The 21,523-nt window shown below is 38.7% G+C and overlaps 2 protein-coding genes and 1 pseudogene across 12 annotated transcripts in view; 1 reads left to right on the forward strand and 2 right to left on the reverse strand.

Annotated features, from left to right (window-relative positions):
• Positions 1-6,415, reverse strand: part of kif21b (kinesin family member 21B) — a 123,630-nt gene extending 117,215 nt beyond the window's left edge. For 3 of the 9 annotated variants that reach the window (XM_052568343.1, XM_052568348.1, XM_052568344.1), the window contains exon 1: positions 5,990-6,385. In XM_052568343.1, the coding sequence (XP_052424303.1) occupies positions 5,990-6,030 (41 nt within the window). In that variant the 5' untranslated portion in view covers positions 6,031-6,385. Of the gene's footprint in view, positions 1-5,989 lie in introns of all 9 variants that reach the window. The other 6 variants (XM_052568351.1, XM_052568342.1, XM_052568347.1 and 3 more) reach the window with 4 other exon arrangements.
• A 9,882-nt stretch (positions 6,416-16,297) lies between these two features.
• LOC127967932 (LHFPL tetraspan subfamily member 5 protein-like) lies at positions 16,298-19,377 on the forward strand (annotated as a pseudogene).
• A 745-nt stretch (positions 19,378-20,122) lies between these two features.
• srpk1b (SRSF protein kinase 1b) overlaps positions 20,123-21,523 on the reverse strand; it is a 37,502-nt gene continuing 36,101 nt past the window's right edge. For all 3 annotated transcript variants that reach the window (XM_052569591.1, XM_052569590.1, XM_052569592.1), the window contains one exon: positions 20,123-21,323. In XM_052569591.1, coding sequence (XP_052425551.1) covers positions 21,139-21,323 — 185 coding nt within the window. In that variant the 3' untranslated portion in view covers positions 20,123-21,138. The remainder of the gene's footprint in view (positions 21,324-21,523) is intronic.

A 21,523-nucleotide genomic window follows, 5' to 3' on the forward strand; every position in this document is an offset into this window, starting at 1 on the left:
TGATGCCTAGCGTCTTAAAATTACACTTATGCATACACTTTATGCATTTAGCAGACGCTTTTATCCAAACATCCTAACATTTTTTACCTAACATGTGTTCCCTGGGAATCGAACCCACAACCTTGTGCTGCTAACAAAATGCTCTACCACTTGAGCCACAGGAACAACTAACAAATCAACACAATAAACCTAAAAAAGTCTTGTAGTGTATTTCAATGATATTTCTCTTTGTGAAAGATTGTGACGCACAGCTGTTTATTAGAGTCCACAAAACACAGTGTGACCCATCACACGCAAATAATTAATAAATGCCTCTCTCTCTATGCTTCCACAACAGCTAATGTTGACTTTGCTATGCAGCCCTTTGACACTGAAAGAGAAAAAGACACTTCCTGTTTTCTCTTGCCCTCTCGCTATCTTTCTCTCGCCGCCTCCCTCCAAGCCTCTTCCCCTTTTCATCTGAAACACAACCGGCCTTTTCTTGCGTCGATGTCTACCAGAACAGCGTCTAATTCACTCAGAGAGAGAGACATTATCAATTGATGCTCTCATGTCAGTGAATCAGGGTCGGAGGGTCTGGAAGAGGTTTTAAAGCGAAGCCCCAAGGCAAACTGACTACCGGGTGCATTTAATAGCACGTCTTCCTGGCTTCCAGAAACTGAGACTCTGACCCCCTCGGCTATCACTTCCTGTGCAGTGCGTCGAACTTAACGTGCTCAGCTGCACATAGTCTACTGCTTTGCATGGCAAACGATTTCCTGTGGAAGCTGCAGGAAGGATTGTCATAGTGAGATTTTCGCAACTTAGCATGCAATGAGGGTCTTTAATTTAAGCGAGTGTCGTGCAGCCAGGTGCGCGTGATGATGACATGGTCGGTTCACAAAAATGCCGGCTGGTGCATACTTTGTTTGTGAGCTTTCAAATCACAGGGCTCCACCCATCCCTAAATATTGCATCAGCAGGAAGTGAAGAAACAGAGATCGACAAACAGCTCATGTGGCATGTTCAGGAAGTCATAATATTAGTAAGCACTTTGAAGTAAGAACTAAAGAAGCTGCTTCCCTCAGCAGCAAAAACGATTTAGGGCGTTTTGTACATTTTTGTGTAACTAAATGAATCCTCAACTTGCGGACTTTATCTGCAGCAGGCTTAACCGGTCATTACTGCAAGTGCAGCTTAACCGAAATTTCCAACTACATAAACCAAACCCCTTTCCATATTCTCCTCAAAACCAGAGAAAAGGCCCACACTTTGTCAATACAACATCAGGGTTACTACACAGGTTATCAGCAGGCCACATTTACACAGAACAGAGAGCAGTACACATATAGTGTATTCAACTTGCATTGAGCAGGTTCCTGAAGTAAGGGATAATGCACATCCAGTCGGTTGTTATCGCAGAATAACCCTCGACAGGGAGATCAGGACCCCGACGCGAAGGTACTTGATACATACATGTACATGATACTATGGCTGCGCGATAAATATCGTCCGGACGATATTTATCGCGCACCCCTACATGATACATACAAAGATTTAAATGTTTTAAAATGCTGAATTAAATTTAATTTCGATCTTTGAAGGGCATTAAATGTTTAAATGTCAGGGTGTTAAAACTGTTCTGATGTTATGCTAATGAAGAAATAATTATGTTGAAGAAAAAAACCTCATTAGAAGAATTACATTATTTAAAAGAAAAGTAGTTAGGCATATTACTTTTTTATGTTTTTTTCAAAAAGAAGTGAAGCAGATTTGTTCAAATTGAATTAATGAGGTCAGTGAAGTTACTTAAAAATCTCTGAAGGTCTGTAAAATGCCATGAGGTGAGTCTCCACAAAACCAAAGATATTTATGAATTAATAAATAATTTTTGACACTTTTAACCTTTTTAAATATTATATATATATATATATATATATATATATATATATATATATATATATATATATATATATATATATATATATATATATAACAAACTTAAAATAAATAAAATAGTTAAATAAAAAAAAAAATATATATATATATATATATATATATATATATATATATTTTTATTTTTTTCACATTAATAAATGCATAAATTAAAATAAAACAAATCTATAAAATAAATAAATTAACGTTTTTTTTAAACCACGTGGAACCAACATGTGTACGAAGAGGGCATTTCTAAGAACTTGGAGACTGGACTTTTAAAATACTTTTCTTCACACTGTGATTCGTCACTGACCTAGTGATCACCTCTACCATGTAACTCCTGGGGACGCCAAGGATCTTAAAAGCCCCAAAACGCTTTACACTAAAGTCTTGGAGGGAGCTATTCTCATAAACGAGGCAATTATGGATCTAGTTCCCAGGAGCCTCAACTATTAACATGATCCCCCCACAAACCCCTGCATTCTCAGCCAGCCCCTGGAGAAAAGATCAAGCCATGTCAGTAGAAAGCAGACTGAACACAAATACAGATCATGCATTTCTCAAACCGTCACATGCAGGCACTTATCTGTCCATGGAGAAAAGAGAACATTTCTAAAAACTAGCGATGTTAGAAGATTCCCATAAATATGAAATCATCAGACGTGTTATCTCGAGACCCCGAAGGGATTTCTAAGAGACCCCTCCAACTACAGACAGCCTGCCGCCACAATATGGATAACCTTCTTTTATCAGGCAAGAAAATCATCAACAGAACAAATTTTTGCTTTGTTTCTAATTATAGCAGCGCTGTTGAGTCAACACTCCTGGAGAACGTCTCGCTTGTCTACACCAGAAGGGTGGAGGCGAGGAAAGATGGCCTGCAGATGACATACACCAATGCGACAACACACACACACACACACACACAATACAGATGCAAACTCCCACCCACAGAGGCACAAACATAATCAATCTCTCAACTACAGGCTTCGATGGTGATTAAGAGGAAATGAGGTAGAAAAAGGGTCAACTCATGAGAAGTGACGCTGAGCTTGCTACGCTGAGGTCACATTCTCACCATGGCAAGGACATTTTGCTTCTCAGTAATAATCATGAGGAAGTAGTTCCTTTCCCAAATGACAGTAATGACGTGTCGTACTGTAAATGCAGAATCACTAGCAACACAGTAAATTAGGCTACTGGTAGGGATCTCATCTAGAAAGAACTTCTGAAATTAAGATCCATCGTCTCATCTTGTGTGTCGTTAAAGTGGACATCAGGGAGGATTCTGATTGGCTGATGTCCTCAATCTCTCACCGTTTCAGCCCAGTCACATCCTGCCTGCGCTTAGCCAATGGCTCTGCAGGGAAATTCCAAAAAACAACTGCCAATGATGAAATAAATGGACTTTTGAGGATTTCACTGCTTCTTAGTTTTGAATTGACACAAAAATGTGTTGCTCCCCAAGAGTTTTCATATGACAGCCATTGGGACGAGTCCAATCAGTCTGTGGACTTTGGCTAGTTGAGGTTGACAAATTTCATAAATTTCATCTAGTTAACCAACATGTTTGATATTCTGTCAACTTTAGAGGAAATGTGTTTGGTTAATTTTTTCTCAACTTGTCTTGATGTGATGGACATAACAACAGATTTTACCTTTGTATTGTGATGTTCACCCAAAAAAAGAAAAGAAGAAAAAATAAGGGCAAGTACTGATTAATTCATTGGCTGTTGATTGGATGGAGGCGGATCTTACGTAATTCATAATTACAAGTTCTAAGCACATAAATGACCAAACAAAGTTTATTTACAAGTGGGAAACTCAGAATTCTAGATGATACAAAAAGATGTTGTGACGTTGGAAGGATTGTGGTTCGTGTCGATTTGAAACAATGCAAACGCTCATCTATAGTATAAATAATATCATACATCTATAATTTATATTTAGACTTCGGTAAACAGAGAGCAAGTTTTTAATGAACGCCATAAAGCTATTCACTCCACTTTCATGATTCCCTTTATGTAACAAAAATAATATTAATGGGTGACTAATTATGCTTGGTTTACACTTAACCTCATAATAATGAATGCCAGACATGTTTTCTAATGGGGTGGGGTTTATGCAGAGAAAATGATTGGAGAAGTTTGAGAGAAGTCTTGTCATTTCACGGAGTTATGATACTGCAATTAAATGAATGAAATGTGCATGGATGAATCTTTCACAATAAGATCAGTAATGTGCATTTTCAAAATGTAGTGAATTTCAATTTCATTCATTTGTGTGCAGCATAATCATTCAGTCTTTTCAATCGTACAGAAGCAGCAGTCACTGAGACGTCCCAGCAGTTCTTCTAGCATCCCTCCCCGATCCCAGTATTTTTCTTTATGTAATACTGTAGCATTCAGATCTCAAGCCAAACCTCAGGATCGAGCCTCGTTCAAGAACAGCAAGCCAAGTTCATCTACCATCAACCATTAAGACTCAATGGGCAAGCGAACTGACGGAAGTGACTTGTGTTGATTGATGCAGACTCTAAACGTTTGCCCCTCAGTCTAGAAATCCCTCCATTCAGTTTGATAATTTGAGCCAACTTTCATACAATGTGCATACAAATGTGCTTGGTTGCACTTGAGTCGCAGCAACAACAAGAGCAACCTTAATCTGATTTTCTAGAATTGCTATATTAAGCGTTATGCTTCTTCAAGGTGCCTCTGCAATAACTCCTCTGGTGGTGGGTTACTCATTTTGGCTTTTGATCCAGACTTTTCTAGAATGTTGCCAATTATCACTGAAAACGGATGACTTTTGGTCACTCTGTCATTGCACACCGCTGCCAGGGTGAACACCCCTTTATGTTAACCGTGTGCAATACTAACAGTGATGCTTGACCACCCATTGAATGTTTGGGGAATACCAATCCAGTCCTGCTTTGCAAGCAGTGGAGCTGGAGCCAGTCAGTATGTGTAGATAAAGTATACAGTAGCTTTAAATAACAGTCTGACTTTTTGATGCCCAGCGGAACACTTCATTCATTAATGTAATGCTCCCCCTCCCATCTGAAGGTGTGAGCAGCTGCCACAGTAAAGCACGCTCACTGTGCAAGCGTTGCATCAAAAATCAAGCATGCACCTGCAGTCACACTTCCTAATACTGGACAACACAAAAGACCCACTTTATAACTGCACCAGCAGGTCCAATTGGTCTTTTAAAACAGAAAACCCATCCATGCTCACCAGAGAGCTTACTGCAAGAAAACGGGACTACTGGGATATAACACACCCAGACAGTTGATTTGATCTCGATCTTCTTCCATCAGTCTGATCTAAGGAGGATCCAGACAATGCTTAGACCACCGCCTCCAGTCATGCTACTCACCGCTCCAGACTAATGACACGCGCTTCAATTTAAGAGCTCACCGCCAGTGAATAATTACATTAATGTGATTGGCAATTCTGATGATCACTGCAGATGGACGCGAATCGATCTACAGCGATTTAATCCCTAATGTGGAGTTTTAACAAAGGAAATAAGGACACTGAGAGGGAGCGCGCACGCGTCTTTGTGCCATTATCACCTTGCAGACATTCCTGCATCATCTGATGCCCTTCAACAGTTATGCAAAACTCATAATGCAATGAAATGCACTTTGCAATACACCTGCACGAACACAAGCCAGACCTTAATATAACTTCTGTCTCGATATGCTTTATGCATGTTATTATGCATGCATGTAACATGTATATGGCATGTATGTAGCGGCACATTCAACTATACCTATCGAGCACAGCTGTGTGTTTGGTACTTGAAAGCGATTTTACTCTTAACCGGTTGCAATATTGCATCTATGTGCATGTGCCCACACTATCACCAGGGTCTTACCTAGCGCAGCCCACACCCAGAGAACTGCAACAGCCCTGTTTGTCCTATAAACTCTCTGTTGCGGATGTAAATAAACAGTGTAAGATCAACAAAGAATATAAAATAAAACGAAGAGTGTGTTGCACTACAAACAATGGGAAATGATGGTTGCACTGAGGTACAGAGGGCAGATTCTGACAGTCGGGCTTACCTTAAAGAGACCTTGACAGAGCAGTCGTTTTGTGTCGCCATGCTTTGTGCTGCCGTTTCACCTCGCCCGTCAAAATGGGAAGAGATTTGATGCCTCAAAGTTCTTGCAAAGTTTACGCACGAGCTGAAAACACCGTTGTGCGTTAACACGCGCGCCACCGATCCGGTCCGTCAATCAGCGTTAGGCAGCCAGACATCGCGGCTCACCTCTACAATACTGCTTAAATCAGCAGAGCGGTGTATACATCGCATGAAAGATGACGGAGATTGGCATATTTTCTTCCTTCGAGTCTGTATCCTGTCATACGTGCGAGTGTACCTCCGAAAGCACGCACAGCGTCTGCGTCCTCGCGCGTTCAATGAAGGCGCTCACTGAGAGAGAGCGGTGGGCGTGTCCATACGCAGATGATTGACACGCCTCCCGACCACACGTACTGCTGTTCCCGCCCACATATAGACATAATTGACCAATTAGAGCTCAGCGGCAGATTACAGCGGTCATAGATTAAACCAAATTTCAATCGACACATCTGAAGATTGCGTTGGGCAATCCGCTTCATTTTCCCAAACCTTGAAAAATTATTCTGCGATCCGTTTGATAACCTACATAGGTTAGCTACTGAGAAATAATTTAACATGTTATTTTAGTTATGTAAATGTGTTTCTGTTAATTATTACTTACTGTTATTAATACTTATTAATTATTGTTTAAAACAGTGAAAGTAATATTTAATCATTATTGTTTAAAACTGTGAAATGAACGTAACGTGTCATTACTTGCGTGAAACTTATTTGTTCATTTTTTACAGAAATTGGGCCTACTGTCTCACTGTTGTGGTGTTATTTCCATCACAACCTTTTTTTTCTTTCTTTTCTAAATAGTCACAATGAAATATGGGACACGCGATTTGTAAGAAAGCAAATAAACATACTTTATTGTAGCCTTCATCGTGCAGTCAAGATGTGACTGTCAAATTATGCAAAAGTGTGAAAAAAATAAGATTTAATATTGTGCATTTAGAGCCTTATAAAATGAGAAAGGACATACGAGGCTTTGTGCTCAAACCAGACAAAATTGGAGAAGATTGAAATGCTGTGAATGATGTAGGCCGATTTTTGGACCGTGTCAGTAGACAAATTGCGAATCGGTTCAACTGAGTCATTAAAAAGAATCGGCTCAAAAGATTTGTTCGTAAAACGAAAGTCATAACTGAAACACATCTAAAGGCTGCACACGTGGAATTGCTCTGGGTTCAATGGGCATTATTTACAAATCTCCATTCGTCACATATTATACACAAGAGAGCAAAGGCAAAACAAAATACAGAAATATATATATATATATATATTAGCATAATTACATGCATGCATGTGCTCTGTAAACAGTTGAGAAACACAGAGAAAGTTACAAAAGTTTACTTCTGCAGTAAAACTAGAACCATAAATTGTATCAGTTTAAAGAGTCGCAGACAATTGTGAGGAACAAAAGCATGCTTCATATCATTTAATAAAAAAATTTACAAGACTGGAAACATGAAAGCCTCCTTAAATAGAAACCAAATGCAGTTGTTTGAGCTTGTAACTTCAGTCCAACACAATGAAACCGCTGTAATGGAAGCATTACAAAACTTTAGCAGTTTTTCTGAGTTGAGGAACAGCACTTTGTCCAAATCACCACTAAATAATATCACAAGAACACCAGATCCCCATGATTATTTCTCCTGTGGAAGGATCGGTTGCAGTCCTGGAAAACATAAAAAAGCTGTTTCATATAAATTAACGCATGTTGCATTATGCATGGAAGCCACCCACAATCCAAAGCATATAAGAGGGATTCTGAACTCATTCAAACAAATGTCAAAACCGTTTATAGGATTAAAGATACATTGTATCCGATCAATCGCATAATCATTATAAATGACATCTGAAAGGAAGCGAATGATTAAGAATATCCTTGAAAACCCGTCTTCTGGATTATTCAATAAGGAAGTGTTATTCAGGGCATGCATATGAATCTACCACACTTGGAGGTTTAAAACATCACATGATGCTATTTTAGAGACTCAGGGGAGGATTGTTTTTGTGTTAAAGCCAGGACATAATCTCAGTTTGAGTACGCCAATGTGTTTGAAAAGGCCTCCTTAAATATGACTACAGGCTTTCAACTTCCACCTTTAACCCTAATTTTGTCATAATTAATCAGCTTTTAAGACAAATCTACTTTTAAAAAAGCATAGTGTAAGAAATTCTCTATAACAAATCAAAGGCAAAAGAAAGCACCCAAACACACACACACACACACATGTGTGTTTATATGCTTAATTTGTATGTGTTTTCTTATAAATACATACTGAATGTATATGCATTCTGAATGTGTGTATGTGTGTGTGTATATATATGTGTATATTAAAAAGCAAGTTGTATATATATATATATATATATATATATATACACACACACACACACACACACACATTCAGAATGATATTTCTGACCACCAAAGCAGAAACTAACAGACCTACAGTAGAATGACGCAGAACGTAATGCGCATTTTCATTTTCTTTGATGTTTCCATAATCCCTTTTGTGCAGTTTCCTTTATGTACTTACAGGAACAAGCAGCTTTAGCTATATTTAGTTTTGTGGTTATAAGCTGATTCAATTTCACGTTATTTAATCATCCTTTTCTGCTTTCTGAAAATGAATATTATTATGCATTCAGTTTTTGCAAACTCATATCTGCCTATGAGTTACCAAGGGACTATTACCGATTCATTCAACTATGCACTGTGCAGATGAATGTGAATTAAATTTGCAGTAGAGTTTTTGATGACAAGGCTTGTGTGTGTATTTAAAGATCCCAGCACACTTCAGTCTAATGGACACCCCACACCAGACAAAAGCTTCCATACAATAGCCAGGCGCGAAGCGCTGCGGTTGACTCTTTCTGTGCATGCATGTGTGTGCGTGTGTGTGTGTGTGTGCGTGTGTGGAGTGTGGAGGGCTGATTAACCGTAGTCCATGTCTGTTTCTATCTTGTGAATACAGCCGCACATTTGGGTAGAGAGCGAGGGAACGGCCAGGCACAGAGTCAGCTGACAGCTCTGACTTCATCTAGGTCAGTCTTCTGTGTATGTGTGTGTCTGTGCCCCTAGGCTACACACAAAACACACACAATGACATACAGACTCCCTCATCCATCCCCAAATTACATGCATCCTCCCCCCAGCAACATCACCATCTGTGTGGGAAGAGGCTTGCCAGAGCGCACAGGTTAGAGCCCAGTGTTCACTTGATCTGGTCTAATATGAAAGTCAGCTTGCAACATGCTGACTCTCTGTGTTTCTACAGTAAACAGAGTGATAAGAGTTACTCATCCTCCTTTTTTCCAAACCTTCATACCTTTTTTTTCTTCTACAGTACACAGAAGAACAGTCTTGGTCAGAAAAGACCTCTTTAATGTTCCACAGAATAAAGAAAATCACACATGTTTGGAACAAAGAAGGCAAATTGAGTAAACTGAATTTCCATCACCATTCTACTGTAGGAATATACAGTCACAATTTTACAAGTTCACTTTTCATGTTAGACTAGTGAACATCGTGCTCCAGCCTGGGTAATTTGGTGCACATTTTTTGGTGAACTATCCCTTTTGGAAAAAAAGTCTGAAAAAAGTCTGCTTAATTGTATTGAATGTGCTTCTGTACGGTACTCAAAATCATAAATGTAAATATTTTTTTTATTTTTTAGATAATGTAATATTAATGAAATTATGCGTGCTTAAAGAAAGTCCACTGTTTTCATCTTGTAATATTGTCAAATTAAGAATTTAACTTCAAACGATAGTATTTTTAAATCTGTCTGGGCTTTTGTTGTAGTTCAAATAAGTACCTTTACCTCTAAATACCACTAAAAGACATAAGTCCTCGATTATAATTATAAAAGTATGTGTTATTTAATATTAAAGATAAAGTTTAGATGTTTTAAATGAACTGAAAGTACTACTGGATGACTACTGGATGAATGTAAGGCCACCTGATTAATATTCATGAGGCAAGCTTTAAAAGCTAATAATGTGTTCCCAGGTAGCTTATAATATTCCAACGTTCACAATTTATGTTTGTTAGCTGTGTATAATAATAATAAATTAGCTGTGTTTTTATTAACCTGCCCTGCTAATCAGTTGCTTGTTCTGTGTAACAAATGGCGTCTGGTTTTCATGAAGGAGGGGAATAATTACCCCATCGAATGTTGACAAAGGCAAAGATGGTGTGATGAATGCACAGTTGGCTGAGGAGGAAGTCAATAGTCGGGGCGGTCTGGTGGTCAAAAGAAGGTCTCTTCTGGGGGCTTCCATTCTGTGACGCGTGCAGTTTCCCTCCACCCCCGCTGGTTTGGGTTCAGGGTGGTGGGGTTGAGCACAGCCTATGGGAGATGCCCCACTGACACAGTTATTGATAGTGTTCATGCCACATGACGGACAGAAAAGCCTGGTGTGTGAAGGGGATGACAGTGAGGTCACGGCGGAGCAGAAAGGGAGGGATTTCTTTTGTGTTGGACGGGTAAAAAGAGCAGACAGGCCTAAACTAGACCACTTGAAACCACATGAGCGCACATGTCGACAAGAAAGACCATCCATGAAATAAGCAATACAAACCAAGCCCCAGTTAAGTAACACTGTCTGTGAAACATAGTAAATCATAAATGTGTCATAATATGTGATTTATGCAGTCGGCTGGGCATTAATTAATGCAAAATACAGCCTTGCATTTTGGAGCAAGGGCCTATTGATCTTGCACCAGAATCGTGCGAGATACAGTTTGAGCATTTGGCACCCTGTTTCCATGGGAACGGTTTTAAAAAGATAAATAGAGCCCATGTCCTGACAACGAAAAAGGCTATCATTTGGGATGTCCACAAAGTGCAGTGAATAGACAAACCTGAGGGCGAAACACACCACGGGATGAGCATCTGCCTGAAGCCACGAGGGAACACAACTCTTCTTATGATCTCTGATTGTTAACAATAAAGATTTCATTAAAAGGCATCAGCAGACTGGGTTACAGTAAAGGACCTTGAAACACGAGGGGTCAAATCCTTAAGAGAATACTGCTGGTGAAGTGCTCGTTACTGTAAGTACGTCTCACTCATGGACAGCAGCTGTCTGGCCACACTGTAGAGAGAGCGCACAGTAAAGGACCAGGGGATGACACTGTCTGATTGAATGCGCTGTAGGTCTCTAGTGTTGCAGTGTGTTAGTTGTATTCACACAAATATGGTCATGTTCACACACACACACAAAAAAAAAACCCAGAGATGCAGGGCATTGTCGTTGGAAAAAACTCAAAACGGCTTTCATAAGTGTTGAATTTTAACCCAAGAATAATGTTTTTATAATGTCATGTGGCAAAATATAATCACATTTACTTTTACTCTGAGAAATGTTGAGGTCAAATTCTATATATCTCAATAGGAAATAGTTTTGTACAAGGGTGAAAAAGTTGCCCATGCAGTTTTTGCTCATGTTCAAGTTCATGCTGAGCTGAAATTTGATTTCTGAGCTCTACGCATAGCGACGTTACAGAAAATTGAAAATTTTTCCTCATGGAACTGGACCTTAATTTTTCTTTAAGGGATGTTCATGCTACATTTATGGTTAATTTGACTTGCATTTACATCAGAGGCATTTTTCATACATACGTATGCAAATAAATAAAGGAGACGATTCAAATGTCAAATTCAGTGTACTGTGCCCTGTAAATTTGCATCACGAAGACATGTGATGTAAAAGTGTAGTAAAACATATTTGTACATTTTGTATGTATGTTGTTGTTTTTTCTCTCACCCGCATTAAATTCCTGCGTTAACGCAGACAAATAGACTAATTCGTACACTGTCAAATTTTGCGCATTCAGGTTTAAAGATTTTTGACCCCATCCACCTTCCATAATATTTTAAAGTCCACATATAGTCGCGTTTTTAAAAAAGTTGAACGTCTTTTAAGCTACTGTTTAAAGACTTTGTGTAGGCTATTTTTGTATATTCACTAAAGCACTCCGAACTTTTCACAGAAATGCATACCCACTCGTCAAACTTACTTCCACAACAGACATATTGAGGGTCAAAAAACTCTCTTTTCTCTAATAATAGTCAGTAGTTTAGTCTCTTACAATAGTCTAATAATAGTTTAGCCTTTCAAAGTACACCACTTCTCAAAACAAGTTCAATAAGTGTTTGGTGGGAATTTGCCATACCAAAGGAAAAGCTGGAAAAGGCTTTGAAAAGGAAAGCTGGAATTAAAGCACTGCAAACTAGCCAAATCATCTATTGTTTTACTCTGAAAGCAACTGTTTTAATACACTGCTGAGATAAAGGTGATAAAAAGTGACAGATCAGTTTGTTCATATATCATTTGGTTTAACATTATTAAGGAAATCTTTGTTGAATAGCAGGGGCAACGTGTGGTTCCTAAATGTCCCAGAGGAAAATCCCATTACCATCAAAGCTGCAAAGCATTGTTAATATATCATACCACAGTCAGTTCACATTAGGAAGCTTTCTGTACTAATGGTGTTGTGTCATTCACTGTAATTCATCAGTGCTTTCCATGGTGTGACACTTAGCAACAAAATCAAATGAAATAAGCTGTTTCTCTGCCCTATGAAATGCTATCAAGAGCAGCAGATGGCACGTTCTGTCCGTCACTTGACGTGCGTCTGGCAGCTTTTCATGACAAAGCCAGTGGGACGGTTGAATTTGGCAGATGAGCACTTCATTGATTTCCTTATTCAGCCCCAGGGGGCCACTGTATTGTGCTATTGTCCCAGCACCTTTGGTTCATATATTTTAATCATGAATTATAGTGCAATTATGCACCGGAGGGACAGGTGATGGGGATGGTGACATTATTCTCTCTAAATGTCAATGTTATTTGTCCCTTTCTGTCACTTAAAAAAAATGGGAAAAGGGCGGACTGTTAAAACTGGCAGCGTGATTATGTAGTAGTCTCCACATATAATTTTACTGACAGCAGGGCTAATCTGATTTTGCCTCACAATATCTGTATACATGAAACCATAACATTAATAAAACTCTGTCTGAACTCTGAACAGAGGACTTGACTGTAATAGAATAATTGGACAGTTACTGAATCACTGTTTCAACTGAATATGAGACGCATGCTCAGAGCTGAAAGCCCTCTTGGTCTGAGTGTTTAGTAGAGTTTTCACAATATTGCAGCGCCACCTAACGGATAAAGCATGATACTGCTGAGTGTCATTGGACCCTGTGGAAAAGGCTAATCTTGCAAAACAGGAATAGCTTGGAAAACGTTGTGTTTGACTCCACACTGAGACGATGCAATATTTGGGTTTAGTTCTTTCTGTCTTTTTATTTCTGTAAGTTTGGATAGCTTGCTATAGAATGATGGTACTAGGAAAACACTAACAGCCAGACCTACAGCACCCTTCACTAAATAACCCTTGGTAAACATGAGTAAATGCAGCTGTGAAAATAAACCTGCACCATTTATCCTGTTTATCTTCTTTTCAAAAAATTCATATATTTCAAACTTTTGCTTAAGTAAAATAACGGTAAATGAGGGGAAAATCTCATGATGAAATAAATGTTTTTCTCTAGTTCATGTTGGCCACTATTATTTTCACCCAATTATTGCATTGTCCTTTTCCCTTGATAACAGCTCTGAGTTTCTCCTATAGTGCCTGATGAGTTTGGAGAACACTTGTCAAGAGAACAGAGACCATTCCTTCATACACAATCTCTCCAGATCCTTCAGATTCACAGCTCAATCCTGGTGCTTCTTCTCTTCAGTTCACCTCACTCGTTTTCTATAGGGTTCAGGTCAGAAGACTGAGGCAGCCATGGCAGAAGCTTCATTTTGTGCTCATTGACCCATTTTTGTGTATGTTTTGGATTATTGTCCTGATGGAAGATCCAATCACGGCCCATTATAAGACTTCTAACAGAGGTTGTGAGGTTTAGATTTTTTATCTGTTTGTATTTGATAGAATCCATGATGCCATGCATCTGAACAAGATGCCCAGGACCTCCAACACAAAAACAGGCCCACAACATTAAAGATCCAGGAGTATATTTAACCGTGGGGATGGGGTTATTTTATCTACTGTTTGCACCAAACCCGTCTGGAGGTAAAAACCTCTATTTTTAGCTTCATCTGACTATATAAGCCAGTGCCATTTGAAGTTCCAGTCATGTCTGACACTGAATATGCTGGATATTGTGTTTGGATGAGCAGGAGGATTTTCTTGAAACTCTCCTGAACAATTTGGTGATGGGGGCTTTTTGATATTTTTTAGTCTTTCTGACCCCAGGACTTATCTAATCTCTGTAATTCTCCAGCTGTGATACTTGGAGAGGTTTTGGCCTCCTCCTCACCATGCATTAGGGAGATATAGATGGTGGAAACAGGGATTTTCAATGCTTTATCCCTTTTCTTACAACCCCTTGCTATTTTATGAAGCTCAGGAATCTTGTTCTGCACATCAGAACCATTCCTTAGTTTTACATCTTGTGATGGACAGTTACATTAATTCTGTGGAACAGGAAGTCATGGCTGGACAATTGCATGCTCTTAATCAACCCTGGTTTGTTAAAAATGTAAATATGAATGGGAATAGAATTTTAGAGACATTTTACTATTTTACTATTTTTATGATATTTATTATTTTAGGAATTTCTACGTGTGCCAATAATTGTGGCCAACACGCACTGGAGAACAGCTTTATTTTATTTTAGATTTCCCTCCATTTTCAATATTTATTTATTTTTTGAATGAAAGGTTAGAATTTTAAATTTTTGGAATGAAAGATCAAAAATATAAATGATGCAGATTTATTTTCACAGCTGACTTTGTTCATCAAGGGTACCAATATTAGTCGGTCCATCTCTTCATCTGACTGTCTGTCTCTCCATCCGTCCGCCTGACTGTCTCTTCTTCTGTCTGTCTCTCCATCCGTCCATCTGACTGTCTCTTCATCTGTCTGTCTGTCTGTCTATGTCCATCTGTCCATCTGTCTGTCTCTCCATCCGTCCATCTGACTATCTCTTCATCTGTCTGTCTGTCTGTCTGTCTGTCTGTCTGTCTGTCTGTCTCTGTCCATCTGTCTGTCTCTTCATCTGTCTGTCTGTCTCTGTCCATCTGTACATCCATCCATCTGTCTGTCTCCTCGTCTGTCTCTGTCCATCTGTACATCCATCCATCTGTCTGTCTCTTCGTCTGTCTGTCTGTCTGTCTCTCCATCTGTCCGCCTGACTGTCTCTTCATCTGTCTGTCTGTCTCTGTCCATCTGTACATCCGTCCATCTGTCTGTCTCTTCGTCTGTCTGTCTGTCTCTCCATCCGTCTGCCTGACTGTCTCTTCGTCTATCTGTCTCTGTCCATCTGTCCATCTGTCCATCTGTCTGTCTCTTCGTCTGTCTGTCTGTCTCTGTCCATCTGTACATCCGTCCATCTGTCTGTCTCTTCGTCTGTCTGTCTGTTTCTGTCCATCCATCATCTGTCTGTCTCTTCGTCTGTCTGTCTGTCTCTCCATCTGTCTGCCTGACTGTCTCTTCGTCTATCTGTCTCTGTCCATCTGTACATCCGTCCATCTGTCTGTCTCTTCGTCTGTCTGTCTCCTCGTCTGTCTGTCTCTGTCCATCTGTACATCCGTCCATCTGTCTGTCTCTTTGTCTGTCTGTCTGTCTGTCTGTCTCTGTCCATCTGTCTGTCTCTCCATCCGTCCATCTGTCTGTCTCTCCATCCATCTGCCTGACTGTCTCTTCGTCTTTTGTGCATGGTATTCAGTCAAAGACGGTGAGTCAGCTCTCTAGGTTTGAGACGCAGCCAGAGCGTAACTCTACACCTCCATTAATTAATAATCCAGTGATCTCACACTACCAGAGTGTTTGTCTGAATGAAGAAAGGACACTGTTGGAGGAGACATCTAACCACTTACGGCCTGCAGATGGAGACTCAGTTTACAGAAATCTCTTAGTTACATTATCTAATGCATCTCTCAAAGCCCAGAGCTGTACACTTCCTTCAGAAAGGAGACATTTAATATCCATGGCAGTTTTTTTTTTATATTGTTATTTTTATGTTTTGATCTTTATTTAAAGCAGTGTATTGAAACAAGAAAGACTTTTGGAAGATTGCTGATTAATTCTATATTCGACTACCAGACAATGTGTGAAGTTGGCCATGTTTCTCACATACCAAGCTGTTCGTTGTCTTCTCTCTGAGAGTTCCTCTTTCGCACACCTTCCAGTGGACCATCTTCTCCAGCAAACATGACTCAAATATTATCAGCCCAGGAGGCTGCCTAAATCTATCACATAAATGATATAAGAAACTTCAGGGCCATCAGTGTGCTGTGGACTGTCTTCACCATCTGCTTTGCCATCATCTGTGTGGTGGTCTTCATTCAGCCTTGTTGACACCCCTCAGTCAGGCTACTTTGGGCTCTTTCACTACTGCATTGGGAACCCCATCACATGGGAGCTGGTGTGTAAGGGCAGTGCTTTGAACTTTGGATCCATCTCTTCAGGTGCCTTCAAAACTGTTATGTTCTTCGTTGGGATCTCTTTGCTGATGATTGTAGGGTCTATTGTCTGGTTTATTTTGCAGCTCAGGCAGCGTGAACAAGATCTGCACATGGAGGCAGCCGGAAGCTGGTTAGCTATTTTCCTGAATTTGAGTTTTATTAATTATAATATGATAATCAATAATATTGAACCACCAATATATTATATTATATTATTATACCCCAGTAAGTATCTGTACACATCTAATATTTTCTTAAAAATATTATATTAATTATAATTTATGATATATTAAACCAAGTTGCATTTGTTTGTTGCTTTTTGTTTAAAGTGATTTAAACTGTGTGCTGATTTTGTTTATTATTTTATTAAGTAATGCAATAACATTCAGTTATTTCTTAATGTTTTTTAAATATATTGTTCATTTTGTATTATTTATGTATTATTATAGCATTTATTCATATTTTAATTAGCTGTTATTTGTTATTTTTAGTTTTAAAATAGTTGAAAATTAATTTTCTAATTTTCTTAATCTTTAAAACTAAAATTTTTCATCAAATTTTTATATTTTGTTACGATATTATTATTTAATGCAAATGTAAATATTAAAGGTTTAGTTTTATTAATACAATACAGTGTGAGTTAATGATCTGTGAAAGTTATTATAGTAGTTATTATATTATAATTATTAAGTACTGACTTACTCTTCAGATGCTTCAAACGTTCTTGAGGCCGGATAGAGAAATAAACAGCTTTATTTCAGTCCTGAACTGCATGAGGTTACTCAGGACTTCAGCACCCTGGATAGTTCCACATCTTATTGAAAGGCAATGCTGCTTTACAGTAGCATCTATGGAATATATTGTGGAAAAAAAGCTATGGAAAATGTGCTGCATTGTGAAATTTAATATTTTAAAGTTTTGTTGTCAATGAGGACACGGATAACCCTCTCATCACGCCATGTTACATAACAGTGCCTTTGCAATGCATACTCAATAAATGAAAGTGATGATGAGAGCGAGTGTAAGGCAATACCCACAGCAGCACCAGCTGCCCTGCACAGAGTATATTGTCATATGAATAATGAACGATGAGTTCAGTGTGGCTGAAGTTGCCAGGCAACAGTCCCAATGCAAAGTATTTCTGGTAGCCAACAGTATTTTTGACTCTAATGTGAAGAAGTCTTGCTTTTTCTCCAGTGAATAATTCTGAGGATGGGTTGATCAGAAGTATTTAACATTTTCATCATATTGACCAAGAATAAAACCAAATTGAATACATTTTATTACATCATTTCTTGTAAGGAGTCGGGGGGGGGGGGGGGGGGATGCCTCTTCGAAATATGTCATGTAAACCTATTGTATTATACTATGTTATATTGATATTATATTGATGGCATCTTATTGCGCAATATCACAGAAGCAAGTTTTTTGATCACAAATATGTACAGGAATAACAGTAATATTGTGAAATTGTTATAATTTCAAGCAGCTCTTTTCTATTTGAATATATTTCAGAATGTAATTCATTGCCATAATTACCATTACTCCAGTCTTTAGTGTCATTCTTCATTCTGGAAAACTTTCTTTCTCAACATTCTGTGATGAGTAGAAACTTCAAAAGAACATACATTTGCTTTTTTTTCTAACAATGTTAAGTCTGTATTGTTACTTTTGACCAATTTATTAAATCCATTTGGAATAAAAGTGGTAAGAAATTTCTTACTGAGCCCAAACTCTTGAACGTAGTGCACTTTCAATTCTGAACAGAACTATAGCTTGAAAAAAGACAAAGGTTATTTAATCTGTTTGTAATTTTAAACAACTATAATATACCAATTCTAAAACACTAAACACTTTAAGAAACAAAAATGTAAACGATTTTGCAAAAATCCCTTCATTTGATGTTTATCTGTCTGGGTTCTTCTCCATCTTCAGTGACTCATCTATCCAGACGGCTGGGACTGAAGAGGATGTGTGGACAGATAAATACACGCTGGTAACTGCACGGTGCGCTGGGCGTACATCCTCAGGTCATCATCATCTTTCCTGGCCTTCCTCCTGGACAACCATCAAGACACACAGCTGCCAGAAGACTTCCAGGTGGAGAAGAAAGGTACAGACTACTGTTACCTCCAGGACTGGCTAGATCCATTACTGACTACAAAACTACATGACAAAAATTGTAACTAGTAGCATTACACATTTTAAGTAATGTATTCTGACTACTTTTTGACTACGTTTGATTCACACTGGAATGGGATTGAGTTTGACAATCATGTGTGTTCTTGTGTTAATATGCAATCATGTAATCCATAAAAAATGGTTTGGTTTAGTTTTTTTTTTTTTTTTACAGCACCCTATGTTCTAGCCTTCACCATTTTATCTGATCTTACTAAAGCTGCAGCTCATTCTGATGTAAAGTTGCTTTTTTTTATGAATAAACATAAATGCGTGTGTATCTTCTGCTGTGTAAAAACAACAATGCCCAGAGAGACAAGCGTCCAGCTGTGGCAGAGCTCTGTAATCACTGAGAGCACACTTCCCACATGCAGCGCTGGTAAAATCAATTCTATTAGCCGTGACGGATGTGTGTACATTTTGTGTGCTTTCATTAGCGTGCTCGGTCACTCGCAACAACACAGAAAAACACTAATAATCATGTTATTCCTGTTTGCATATTATTCCTCATACAAGGCTGTGTTTTTTTCTTGTGCGTCTTTAGAGGAAGCATGAAGATCCCCTGCACATAAATGTACTGACCTTCAAATTCATATCAGGACCTGTTACAGCATTAGCATATCTTTAAAGCTGAAGGTTTGCAGCACTGCAGGAAGGTATAGTAGATTGTAAATTTCACATTTTTTTATTATGTTTTCAAAAGACGCCACAGATTTTTTACCCGATCTCAAGTTTTCTAAACCTGTAGATGTTTTAATGAGACATTTGAATAATTAAAAGGAATAATTATTTCTATTAAAACAGCAATAGTAGTTAAAAATAGTAGTTAATTAGCTTTTTTACTGGCCTGTTTAGCATGAGCCATCCAAAGAACAAATAAAACAAAATCATCCCTGAATACTGACAAAACAGCATGTACAGTATAATACGACTATAATATGATAGATTAAAATTAGTCAAAATATTTGCATTAGGTTTGTAAAAGCTGTTTTATGCATGTTTGACCTGAGTTTTCATTGCATTTACCTCATTTTGACCAGCAGGGGCACCGGCCTTTGATGATTTGAGTTGATTTGAAGCTTTGTTTCTCCCTCAACTTTACACTAGCACTCAGCTGATCTCTCAAAAACAGTTTTTAACTTTGTCTGCTTAGACTCCATTAAATCTTAAGGATCATTCTTGTTTCCTCCACAATGACATCAGATCAGATCTAATCTAGACCACTGGTTTTGTTCCTGAATGAGAAACCTCATAAAAGAAGCTATGCTTGTGCTTAAATCAATCTGTGTAGACAGGGAAGCGGTCACTCTTTACAATGCAGACTTGAGCAGATTGAAACCTTTTTTGAAATGAAACCAGATACGCTTGCGCACATTATGAAGCTACAAAATCCTTTTGCCATTTCAAAAACTTTATTCGAAGTTACTACAGAAACTATTTTAGTTCAGTGCAGCGAGACGTTCATGGAAAAGTAGAGAGTGGAGAAGCAGATGATGTGCAGGTCAAATGAAACCGCCTCGTCCAAAAGAGAAAGCAAAGGCCCTTCACAATCTGCCGCTTGAAGCAACACGGTGAAAAAACAAACAGCTCAAAGAGAAGCACAGATCATTGCAGATTCACATCAAGGCATCTCGAAATCAGTGATTCTCCAACATTTTCCTTAAGCCATTCATTCATAGCAAAACTGTACACAAATAATGGGACTTAAGACTGTACACCACTGATCGTGTGAGGTACCAACTCTTTGGTATGAGTATGTACAAAATTTGAAAGTTTTCACTGATTTGAGATTTTCTAATGACCTTGATCCCTAAACTCCTCCCTGGCATTCATGTGTTAAACGTCCTTTTCACTGTTGCACAATCCATGATAGTCCTTACATAAATAAACGAAAGGTTAGCATTTCTCTTAGATTTTCTATTTGCTCTTTGCGTTAAAAATACAAGTGTGTGTTTCTCTTGCGCTGTTGAGTAGCTCACATTCAATATGAAGATTTCGAAACGCACTCAGGACTTCGAAAACGTCCATTCGTGTTCCCTTCGTTCAGACAGCTGATGTAATACCCCTCGTGAAGATATGGGAAACAGCTGCATTTAACAATCGTTTTTTAATAAAATGAAAAACAGTACAATCAGCTACTGAGTGCGATTTACTGCAAACGCAAGAAAACAGAGTTGAGAAGATGAGACGTTTCAAACCATCCTGTGATATGACGGATATTGATAGAAAAGTGGTTGTTAGATAAATCAGCAAGAGCACAAACCACTGAAATGACGTACACTCAAATGATACCAATTATGTAAAAAAGCGACGCCGGTTTGAGAACTGGATCTGTAACTTGCTGTTAATATCTGCTGTGACTGCACAGCTCTTAAGTCGGCGTCTGTCAGTGAGTGGGTTTGTTCCCCACTAGGGGGCGATCCAGGAATGACGGAGGCATTCGGCAGCCGTTGCTCTTTTCTCTGGAATGAGGTCCAACATCGGGAGGAGGAAGTCAGAGAAATTCTGGGCTTCCTCTCGGGGCCATTCGTACTTTTCGACCAGCACGTCCTGCAAACCCCACGGTTTCAGCTTGGTGATGTGCCTCAGGTCACCTAGCATACAAATAAATACATGGACACATCCAGTCAGAGGTTATTACAGCTGGAACCCAACAGAAATAAAAGCGGCTGTATGGACTATGCATTTACACGCACACTAAACATGTATAGTCATACTAATAATGGGAGTGCAGGCATACCCCATCAGTCAAACTGTGACATTCGCACAAAGCTACTGAACACTGCCAGCAGGT

This window comes from Carassius gibelio, chromosome B11 (assembly GCF_023724105.1).
Source record: "Carassius gibelio isolate Cgi1373 ecotype wild population from Czech Republic chromosome B11, carGib1.2-hapl.c, whole genome shotgun sequence".
In the NCBI taxonomy this organism is placed as follows: domain Eukaryota; kingdom Metazoa; phylum Chordata; class Actinopteri; order Cypriniformes; family Cyprinidae; genus Carassius; species Carassius gibelio.